At 44.6% G+C, this 11,842-nt stretch overlaps 1 protein-coding gene across 8 annotated transcripts in view; it reads left to right on the top strand.

The window, feature by feature from the left end:
• Positions 1 to 11,842, top strand: part of CPLANE1 (ciliogenesis and planar polarity effector complex subunit 1) — a 200,493-nt gene that overhangs the window by 94,331 nt on the left and 94,320 nt on the right. For 7 of the 8 annotated variants that reach the window (XM_053297186.1, XM_053297187.1, XM_053297183.1 and 4 more), the window contains 4 exons: positions 771 to 928; positions 1,039 to 1,199; positions 2,237 to 2,316; positions 11,257 to 11,339. In XM_053297186.1, the coding sequence (XP_053153161.1) occupies positions 771 to 928; positions 1,039 to 1,199; positions 2,237 to 2,316; positions 11,257 to 11,339 (482 nt within the window). Of the gene's footprint in view, positions 1 to 4; positions 110 to 770; positions 929 to 1,038; positions 1,200 to 2,236; positions 2,317 to 11,256; positions 11,340 to 11,842 lie in introns of those variants that run through there. The other variant, XM_053297190.1, reaches the window with a different exon arrangement.

Raw genomic sequence — 11,842 nt, 5'->3', positions numbered from 1 at the left:
GCTTGTAAAGCAGTTGCTAGGAAATAAAAACATTCCAAGGCTGCTGGCATTCTTTCTGTGATGCATGTCGATGGTCCCGAAGACCTGAGTGAGGGATACCAGGACTATGGTATTTATTTATATTTAATGGAAGTCCATCTCTAGCCTTTTTCCTGTATCTAGGTACCAAATTACAAGGTCAGAGGAGGTGTACAAAAAATTGACTATTGTATTCATTGTTTAGTATGTGGTTTAAAGAGCATTTGAATAAAAGCTGAATAGAACAGTTGACTAAATAATACAGGTGTAATATTTTTTAGAAAAAGAAACTTGTAGAATTTGGTCCCTGGGAGAAGATAGTTAAGATATAGACTAACTAAAGAAATTAATTAAGACAAATCTATCAAGCTTAAACCTAAAGATGTTTGTAATATCCATTGAGGAGGCATAACCATAAAGAAAACATAAGTCACACTCTTTCTAGTGGCATACAACCTGTTCCACATCGTATTTCATGCCACAGATGGGGATCCATGTTTAAAACAAACAAAAACTCCTTCAGCCAGTTGTGGGGTGGGGGTGGGGGTGAGGTGGGATAAATGAGCATCATTGTACAAGTGTACTTCAGCAGCATGCTCAGAATCCTCTCCATGGGTGGATCTCCTTTGCTAGATCAGGATGGTACTGTTATACTGAAAGACTGTGGGACAATATTTTAGCAGGTTTGTTGAATCAAAAATATAGCAGGTCATGTTTTGACAAATAAGTAGTATATGTGTGCTTTTTTTTAGAATCCACAGGAACAATATGCAAGTGCCCATTTTTCAGATGTTAGATCCAAAGTAGAGAAAGAAAGCAGTGTGGATACAGGCTATTCTCCATCAGCTGAGACCCCAGTTGGTATCCAAGATGGAAATGCTTATTGTGAACCTTGTCAAAGTGCTCCGAGGTAATCATTTAATATTCAGCAGGATGAAATAGTTTAGAAGGCTATGATGTGAAGAAATGCTGCTTTCCATTTGAAGCCTTTAATTTTTGTAATCTTTTTCTGATATTCAGAACATTTCATGAAAAGCAAGCTAAAAATAAAGAAATTACTTTCAAGGATCATTATGTAATGTATAACACAGAGGTTGAAGGAACAGATTATGATGAAGGTTTGAGAGAAGAAATTGGAGAATACATATCAGATGAAGTAGATGTGACATCCGAAAATGAAGGTTAGTTAATTTAAATGTTGTTGGCTGTTTGTTTATTATTCGATTTCTATACTGCCCTTCCAAAACTGGCTCAGGGCAGTTTACACAGAGAAATAACAAATAATTAAAACAATGCCTATTTGCAGTCATCTGCATGTAGCTACGTATATGAAATTAAGTGGGCTTTTAAAAGCATGAGATGTAATAGTATGACTTTCTGTAAAATATATATTTTACTGGTTTAAAATCATACCACTGATAATTGTACAAAAATCTGCAGTTTCTCCAGAAGTTGCACTCTAATAAGTAGCTTCATTCATTTTTCTTCTTAGCTAAAGCATAAATCAGTTGTTCTTAAATTGTTAATCTTAACTGCACTTTCAGATGGTCTCTGAAACCATAATGAATATTGTCGGGGTGGGAGATACTATATAGGTGGGTGTTTTTGAATTTTCTACCACATATTGGACAGACAATCTACTTTTCAGTGACAACGTTAGAATTTTAACTGAAAAGCTGTTTGCATTTGCAGCAGTGCAAGCAGCTACAGTGGAAATTTGGTGGTTTGTGTGGCTGTCTTATGTGTGCACATATACAGTTAAGACCACAAAGGACAAATGCATTGGCTGTGTGTTGATCTGGAAGTTTTTCAAGTGTCCTAACCAGTGTTCCCTCTAACAGATTCCCAGATGTTGTTGACTACAACTCCCATGATCCCCAGCCAATGGCCATTGCAGCTGGGGATGCTGGGAATTGTAGCGACAACATCTGAGAATCTCCATTAAAGGGAACACTGGTCTTAAAGTGTGTAAAATAAGAAAATATGGTGTTTCTGCAAAGAAAAAGTAAAACTGAAGATGCTCCCTTAGACATCAGAATTTAAAAGCTACTGATCTTAAGTATATTAAACACTCTTGGGGAACAATCCAGTCCATCTTCTCTATGCAGTAGGTGGATTGACAGCAGAAAGAGGATTGGCTTTGGGGAATGGAAGGATGTGGCAAGGGGGCTGTGCCAGGAATTGAATTTCTCTTTATGAATTACATATTCTTTTATAGAGAACTGTGAAGATCCATTTGTAGCTTCAAGAAGTCCCACCATTTCTGTTAGCATTAAATCAGTACAAAAGAAAAAAGAGGCAAGTTCACATCAAGATGAGTACATTTTCTTAACTTGAATTATTGTAAAATCTGTGTTCTGCGTGCACATACACACATTAATGGTGTACACAATGTTGCTTCCCAGAATATTTCCATCCTTCAAAGAGTTGTTTCTCCCCTTTGGGATTTTTGAAGACTTGGGTTTTTGAAGTTTGAAAGATCAAAAATCTTGTTAGTTTTTCTCAGTGGCTGAAAACCTCACTGTGTGGGTGTTGATGGACATTCATTTAAAAACAATGGTGTTCTGAGAATGAGGGAGCCTTTATCTGCACAAAGTGAAAAATTGGGAATTTGGATTTCCCCCATGACTATCTCTGGGCAGATTGCCAAATTTGCCATCTTACCTTGTCTCACTACAAAGCCCTGCAGATGGGGTACAGACAAGTCAAACAAGTCCCTCTCTTCAGGTCAGCAAGGGAAAGAAAGCAATCCCCCTTGTTCCAAGACTTAAAAGAAAAGAAAAACAACCCTGGAAAGGTTTACTATGTGTCAATTAGAGATAAAATAATTGTTCCCTGTGACAGTTATGGATAACCCAGTGGGAGTCTCAGATGGGGCCGTAATTCAGTGGTAGAGCATCTGCTTTGCATGCAGAAGGTCCCAGTTTCAGTCCCTGGCATCTCCAGCTAGAGCTGTGAGAAACTCCTGCTTGAAACCTTGGAGAGCTGATGTCAGTGTAGAAACTACTGAGCTAGATGGACCAATAGCCTGACTTGATCAGTGGTACACCTAGGTAATTTTGGAGCCTGGACCTAAAGGCCTTTGGAGTCAGTGCCCCCCACCCCCCGCAAGTTAAGCATCATCACCTAACAACTCCCCTCCCCTCCCCTCCTGCTTTATCAATGCATTTAAGTATTCAGTCTCTGTAATGCACCCCGCAATACTAATTCATCTGAACTGCAAATTCAGAACTTATAGCAAGCTTCCCCCAAATATACATATATGCCTTTTCCAGTAAATGGGATGGCAGAACCGTGTCTACTTTTTACAGACTTTCCATAAGGTTATTTTGGATGGTTTTCCTTCTATCTTTTCTCCTTGGAGGGGCAAAACTAATCATGGGATGGTATTGCTATTTTCAGTAGAAAAGCCTGCTGGTTGTGGTAGCATGGTGCAAGCACAGAAGGACATTTAGGCCCCTGGCAGGGGACGTTTAGAGGGCCCACCCCACTGAGGACTGGACTTCGGCCCGGAGGTCTGGTCCAAAGATTGCCTCTGGACTTGATATAAGTCAGCTTCCGGTGTTCTTAGGCTTCAGAGCAATGGTCCCAATGGATTCAAATGAGCCCTAGTGGAATATATAAGTGGGTATTCAAAAGAACGCCATCTCCGCCATGAGCTTTACCACTTGTTAAGATCATCTGGAGAGGTTCGTCTGCAGTTGCCACCAACTCGTTTGGAGGCTACTCGGGAACGGGCCTTATCCGTTGCTGCCCCTGGACTTTGGAATGCACTCCTTGTTGAAATAAGAGCATCCTCATCTCTGGCAAATTTTTAAAAGGCACTGAAGACACATTTATTCACCCAGGTTTTTAGTTAGATTTATAGTTTTAAATTGTTAATACTGAGTTTTAAATATTTTTAATGTTTTAAAAGATTTTAATTGATAATTGATTTGATGTTTTAAATCAGGGATTCTCAACATTGAGTCCCCAGATGTTATTGGACTTCAACTCCCATAATCCCCAGCCCCAGTGGCCTTTAGTTGGGGATTATGAGAGTTGATGTCCAATAACATCTGGGGACCCAACGTTGAGAATCCCTCTTATCTGGATCGTGATCCGTTGAGCCCATAAGTGAATGGGTTCTGCGCCTGCGCAGGCACCTCTCGGGCCGACTAGGTAGCTCCTCGCGACGCCCAACCGCCTTTCTGCACGTGCTCCTGCATTCCATCTATATAGTGCGGTTGGGCGTCTTCCGTTAGTTTCTGTTTGACCGCCACAGCGTTCAGACCTCGTGTGGGCTTCTCGGTAGACAGAAATAACAAACTTTACTTATACGGCTTGAAAATTGGTTTTGAATATTGGACAGGATAAACGGAATTGGATATTTGGCTTGTCGGACTAAGTTAGAAGACAGATTGGACTGATTTATCTGGCTTTACCTGGACTGCTAAACGGAATTGGAAACTTGTTTAACGGACTAATTTAGACGACAGATCGGACTGATTCTTTGGCTTTACTTGGATTGTTGTTGAATTTTGCAAATTGCTTCACGGACGGTGTTGACGAACTACAGTTCGGATTGCTTACAGACGAACTGCTTACGAAAAATGGAGAATAAAACAACGTTTAAGCGTTGTGGGAGGTGTCGGGCAAAGTTGCCATCCACCGACCATCATGATGCCTGCTTGTTGTGTCTCGGTGAGGAGCACAACACGGCAGCTTGTAAAATTTGCTGTGCATTCTCGAAACAAACGAGAACAAATCGGGCGTTGCGCCTTAGAGCCGCGCTTTATGAAGACGCACTCCGCCCGCCGACCCCGCGCCCTGTGGATCCGTCGACATCGACTATGGCATCGACATCGGCTGCGGTATCGGGTGCGGGGAGTCACGGAGCTGTCGCAGTACAGTCTAAAACCGTGTCTGATAAAGCTTTCAAGAGACCTTTGGAAGTCTCCTCGAAGGAGCACAAGCGGAAGGAAAAAAGGCATCGACGAGAGGAAAGCGTCGGGCATGAAGGTGAGAAGACTGGACGTAGGCTGAAAACCCCATCACCTTCCTCGGTGCAGGGATCGGAGGGCGAGTGGAATACAGAGCATCGAACTTCAAGCCCGGTCTCGACACCGAGAGCCTCGACGTCGACCTCGACATCGAGAAAGGAACGAAAAGACAAATCATCGGTACCATCACCCTCGGCGCCGAAGCCCTCGACATCGAGGAGTGAGCACACCGGGGTCATTTCGACATCGAGCTCGACATCGACATCGAAGGCGAAGAGCAACCGTGACTCTTCGGTGCCGAGAGAGACTGTACACCGCGTCTCCCTCTCCCCTGCACACACTCCTCAACAGTCTCCCTCGACTCCACGGAACCAGGGAAGCCACCGCTCTGATAGAAGTGCGACTTCGGCACTCAGGAGCCTGATGGCATCGGATCCAAACACCCCTGCAGAATCCACATTCCAAGGGTTTGTGAGTGCAGGGTTGGATGAGGAGGAGGAGGAAGGGGAAGAGGAAGTGGAGTTGGAGCCGGCGCTCCCCCATCCAAGGACTCCATCGCTTTCCCCAAGAGTGGCAGCAGAACCTTTGATCCAGTCACCCTTGGCTGTGGTACCACCGTTGCCTGGGTATTTGGATGACAGCATACGCCATCCAACAACTCAACCCTCGCATACGTGTGGGTTCAGACACACACTCCCGCATGATTACGCGGAATATTTAAGGTGGAAGGCGCAACAACCCGACCCACAACCTCGGGTAGAGAGTCATCCACCTGCAGCCACTGCCCACAGGGAGAAACCAAGTGGGAAGCGGAAGAGAAAGAGCACTCCGCCACCACAGAGCCCATCGTCCAGAGAATCTTCTCCTGGGTCAGTGCATCAGGACTATGGTACTGAGGATACGGATTCTGATCGAGGCAGTGGACAGACAGAGCTTCCACCTGAAGTGCCACCTCGCCTTTCGAAATCCCCAACTGAAGAACTCAAAGCGTACCATGTAATGATTAGAGAGATGGCAGAGGCTTTGGGGTTAAATCTGCAGCTGCCAGATACTGAGTCTACCGACCCTGTTTACAACATGATTTTCCAGTCAAAGGCTTCGCATCCAGTATCTTTACCTATGATACCGACTATATCAAAGGCAGCAAAATCAGCGTGGGAGACAGTGCATTCAGTGAATCCAACTTCGAAGCGCATTGAAAATTTGTATCGGATATGTGATGGAGAGGACACTTACCTGCTGGAACACCCGGATCCTAACTCCATTGTGGTGGATTGTGCATCTTCATCCAAGGGCGGCCGTCGACACACGACTCCTGGGGATAAAGAGGGCAGGAAAATTGATGTGTTAGGCCGCAGGCTGTATGCTACTTCAAGTCTAGCTATCAGAATTGCAAATTACGCAGCGTGTATGGCGAGGTACACTCACCTCCTATGGGACAATTTACTCCATGATTCGACCTCCATGTCCGCGGAGGAGCTGCAAACTAGACTCCATGAGGTATACGAAAGGACGACCGCAGTAACAAAACAGCAGCTTAGTACTTTCAAACACTTAGCTGAAACTGAATCCAGAGCCATGGTGACAGCAGTCACCATGCGTCGCTATGCCTGGCTACGGGCAACATCTCTCCAGCCAGACATGAAAGACAGGGTTGAGAATCTGGCTTTTGATGGAAAGGGTCTTTTCCATGAGAGTACAGACGCTACCATGGAAACACTAAAAAAATCTAAATTTACAGCAAAAACTTTCATGGTATCCACTTCAACAACTGGCTCCAGAGCATACAATCCCAATAGACAAAGGCCATATCGTTACCCAGATAGGGGAGGCTTCAGGAGACAGAACAAGCCCTACCAGAGATCTAGAGGCTTCCGGAACAACAACAACAACGGCAGCAATAGAAACAAAAGCCAAAATAATCGTCATAACAACAAGGAGGCTGCAAAGCAGTCGTTTTGATTGCAATGTCAGCCCACTACACTTAGACACAATTGCCAGGACCACTACCATCGGCCCTGTAGTTGTCAGCTCAGACATCAGACTGGCAAGCCATGCTATGGCATGGCACAACATAACATCAGATCAGTGGGTTCTGAGGATTGTGGAGACGGGTTATGCAATAGAGTTCACAGCTCTACCCCCGTTCTCAGGGCTCCGTTTCACGAGATCAACACCAGTGTTGGAAGAAGAGATAAAGGTGTTATTGGAAAAGGGGGCAATTGTGACAGTGCAGTGGGCGAAGAGGTTGTCCGGATTCTACTCCCGCTATTTTCAGATACCCAAGCGGGATGGGGGGATACGGGCAATCATGGATTTGAGAGACCTCAACGATTTTGTCTGGGCCCGGAAGTTCAGAATGACGACGTTGCAGGAGATTCTACCCTTTCTGGAGCAGGAAGAGTGGGCGGCAACGTTAGACCTGAAAGACGCTTACTTCCATGTGGGCATCCAGGAAAATCACCGAAAGTATCTACGCTTTACGGTGGGGACTACGATTTACCAATATACTGTCCTCCCTTTCGGACTATCAACAGCTCCAAGAGTCTTTACCAAGGTGGTGGCAGTGATAGTTGCATTCCTTCGCACTCAGGGCCTAGTGGTCTACCCGTATTTGGACGACTGGCTCCTGGTGAGCAAGGACAGAAAACTGTTGGAGACTCAAATTCAAACGATGCTACATCTTCTCCAGGAATTGGGGGTAAATGTGAACTGGAAAAAGTCCAACTTGACCCCAAGAAAGAAACTCAGTTTCATAGGTGCCATCCTCGATTTAGAGCAACGAAGGGCATTCTTGCCGATGGAGAGATGCATTCAGATCATCGCGTTGGCAACTCGATTCCACAACCAACCGGACCAGAGAGCAAGGGTGATCCAGAGGCTTTTAGGCATGATGGCTTCGTGCAACACAACGGTTCGTTACACGAGACTACGGATGAGACCCCTTCAACGGTGGTTCTTGAACCACTTCCGTCTCAATGTGGACAGCCAGAACATGCTGTTGCACCTTCCCAGGGGTGTACAAGCTTCCTTGCAGTGGTGGATGAAGGGAGTAAATCTCTTACAAGGAGTACCGTTCAGACCTCTGCTTCCGAAAGTGTGGATCACAACGGACGCATCCCTACAAGGGTGGGGTGCGCATTGCGCCCGAGATTGCATTCAGGGTCAATGGACACCTCATCAGGCAGAATACCATATCAATTATCTGGAGCTAATGGCTGCATTTTTGGCGTTAAGAGCTTTCGAACCACAACTAAGGGGATCTGTGGTACAGATCCAGATGGACAATACTACAGCTATAGCTTATCTAAACAGACAGGGAGGGACAGTTTCTCCAAGACTCTGCACCTTGTCGATGAAGTTGTGGGACTGGTGCATCGCCCATGCCATATATCCAGTGGCGATTCACATCAGAGGGGTGGACAACCACCTGGCGGATGCTCTCAGTCGGAGCACTCTGAACAACCAGAGACACGAGTGGGAGGTCAAGGGAGATTGTATCAGACAGATTTTCGATCGTTGGGGCACCCCTGCGGTGGATGTATTTGCCACGGAGGGGAACAAAAAGTGCAAGAGATACTGTTCTCGTGCGGGAATAGGTGTGGGGTCTCTGGGAGATGCATTTCAGTACGAGTGGAGCAAAGGGCTCCTTTACCTGTTCCCGCCGTTGCCTCTCCTAAATCGGGTGTTGGCACAGATCCTAAGGGACAAGGCAGACTGCATACTGGTGGCCCCGTGGTGGCCACGTCAGCCGTGGTTTGCCCTGCTGCTTCGCCTGTGCAGAGGGCAGCATTACCGTCTACCACCAATGTCAGATCTCCTGCAGATGGCAGGGGGCAGGGTACTGCACCCAGAGATAGAGACCCTAAAACTAACAGTGTGGAGAATAAACTTTTAAACAAAATTCTGTTAAATAGCAGACGCAGGTCTACTAGGCGTAGCTACTTCTGTAAGTGGAAACGATTTAAAGCATATGCTAAGGCGAGTGGATTCAAAGCACGGACGGCGTCTGTGCGCCAGGTGCTGCTTTATTTAACTAGCCTGAAAGTGAAGGGCCTAGCAAATGTATCATTGAAACTGCATCTGGCTGCTCTATCCTCGAGACTTCCGGGGTGGGATGGAAAGACAGTATTTACTCACCCCGAGTGTAAAAGGTTCATGAAAGGGCTGAATAATCTCTATCCTCCACTTAAGAGACCTTTGGAGCAATGGAGTCTGTCTTTGGTGCTTTCTGCATTAACGGAGAAACCCTTTGAACCATTACATGAGGCTAGTTTGCGGTTATTAACGCTAAAAACTGCATTTTTGATCGCAATAACTACAGCGAAAAGAGTGGGGGAATTGTCAGCGCTAAGGGCGGACAAACCTTACACACAATTCTACCCACATAAGGTGGTGATGAGGCTGGACCCTAACTTTCGTCCAAAGGTGATAACAGGGTTCCATCTGAATCAAGAAATAGTCTTGCCAACCTTTTTTAAAGATCCTCAGTCTCCTTTGGAGAAGGCACTGCATGCTCTGGACGTGCGTCGTACACTGCTATATTATTTGAAGGGGACTAAGGAGCACAGAAAGTCAAATAAACTGTTTGTGGCCTATAAAGGCAGGAACAAGGGGAGGCCGGTGTCTCGGCAACGTATTGCCCATTGGCTAGTGGAGCTAATCTTGTTGGCTTATAGACTGCAGAATGTAACGCCGCCAAAAACTATAAGGGCTCATTCTACTAGAGCCTACTCAACCTCGGCAGCTCATCTGTCAGGGATTAAGATGGATGACATCTGTATTGCTGCAACATGGTCATCGCAACAGCCGTTTATAAAACATTATGCAGTGGACCTGCGCATGGCGCGACAGGCGGAATATGGGCGAAGTGTGTTAAAAAGGGTGTTGCCTTAGAGGGCATTCTTCTGCACCCACCACCACGGAGGGTCAGCTAACTAATCACCCATTCACTTATGGGCTCAACGGATCACGATCCAGATAAACAGGTTGCTTACCTGTAACAGGTGATCTGGTAGTGATCCGTTGAGTCCATAAGACCCGCCCAGAAGCCATCCCCACTGCAGAAGTAGATTCATCAATTGGCAGATTGCGCATACAAGGCGGTCTGCACAGAAAACTAACGGAAGACGCCCAACCGCACTATATAGATGGAATGCAGGAGCACGTGCAGAAAGGCGGTTGGGCGTCGCGAGGAGCTACCTAGTCGGCCCGAGAGGTGCCTGCGCAGGCGCAGAACCCATTCACTTATGGACTCAACGGATCACTACCAGATCACCTGTTACAGGTAAGCAACCTGTTTTTAAATTATTTTAATTGTAAACTGCCCAGAGACTCAAGTTTTGGGTAGTATATAAATATTTTAAATAAATAAACTAATAAATAAAATTAGTGCATAGGAAAAACCTTGGAGGGGAGTTCTTAAGCATCGGCCCTAGCTATTAAGAGAGTGGCAGCTGCCTCTGGTGTTTGCCCATGCATTGTCACTTTGAGCCCAGGAAGTGAAATAGGTGTCCATGCAGAAATAAACACCTGAAGAGGAACTCAGCTTGTTTCAGAACACATCTATCATGGTGATGGTTACACTACCATATGTAACCAGGAAGACAGTTGTCATGACAGACGAGTTTTTTAATTTCATACAGTTCTTGGCACAGGTTTCATGATCTGTTTCTTTCGTTCCTGAAGTCTGTGCCAAGAGCTGCATAAAACAAAAGTCACATCTGCCATGGCAGCTGTCTTCTGAACTACTAAAACATAGACTTCTCCCTTGTCTTTCCTCTTTGTGTTGATCTTCTCTATGATCAGGGGGGAAGTTTGCAAATTGGTAGATTGGAGCAGAATTTGGCACTTTTCAAAGGAGAATCATGGGGCAGGGGGAAATGGATACCATTCTGTTCACTAGAGAGGATGCAGAGCCATAGAGTGTTGCTTATGGGGAACAACTTCCTGCCTCCAAGCAAACTTGGTGTGTCCCACTTACTTTCATCCTGTTGTACATGGTATTCCAAAATGAAAGCTATCAACTGATTTTTAATCCAAAACTGAGAGTCTTATGGTTGTAAGTGCATCAAGTCATAGCTGTACGGATTACAGGGCTACATAAAAGACAGATTGTGTATTTTATGAAGGTTCACCACTTGACTGAAAAAATGGGTTATAAATGTAAGAAATAAATGCTAGAATCTGTGGTTTGAAATATGAGGTGGTTTTAACATGCTCATATTTACTTAAATGTGTCCTTTTAAAATTGCAGCAACTTTCTTCACCAGATGTCAAATGTCCAGAGGAAGAATTGGTGATGGAGATGTTGGAGGGGGAAATGACCACACTGGATGGGTAAGAAAAATTATATCCTTAACACGTACTTAAGTTTTAATTCCTGAGTTGCTAATTAATGAAGTGTTCTGTTGTAAGAGTGCATGTGAGTTTATCACTAAAATTGGATTTTTGATGCCTAACATGAAATTCATCATCTGGGGAAAAAATGTAGAGGAAAACCTCGCTATCCACTGATTCGACATCCATGGATTCATGTTACCATGGCCAGGTTATTTATTTATTTATCTAACTAACTAACTAACACACTTATATACCGCCCAAAACTCACGCCTCTGGGCGATTTGCAACAAGCAAACAAAAAGTTAAAACACTAGTTAAAATAAATGACAACAAAAAACTTAAATCAGTAGTTAAAACAAAATAAATGACATAGTAAAAGTTAAAACATTACAACAATTTAAGTTTCTAAAACAACATTTTAAAACAATGATAAAACTGTTAAAACAATATTTAATTAAAAGCCTGGGTGAATAGGTGCGTCTTTAAAGACTTTTTTTAAA

This window comes from Hemicordylus capensis, chromosome 2 (assembly GCF_027244095.1).
Source record: "Hemicordylus capensis ecotype Gifberg chromosome 2, rHemCap1.1.pri, whole genome shotgun sequence".
Taxonomy (NCBI): Eukaryota; Metazoa; Chordata; class Lepidosauria; order Squamata; family Cordylidae; genus Hemicordylus; species Hemicordylus capensis.
Note: the sequence above shows the minus strand (reverse complement) of the source record. Positions and strands in the feature narration are given on the sequence as shown.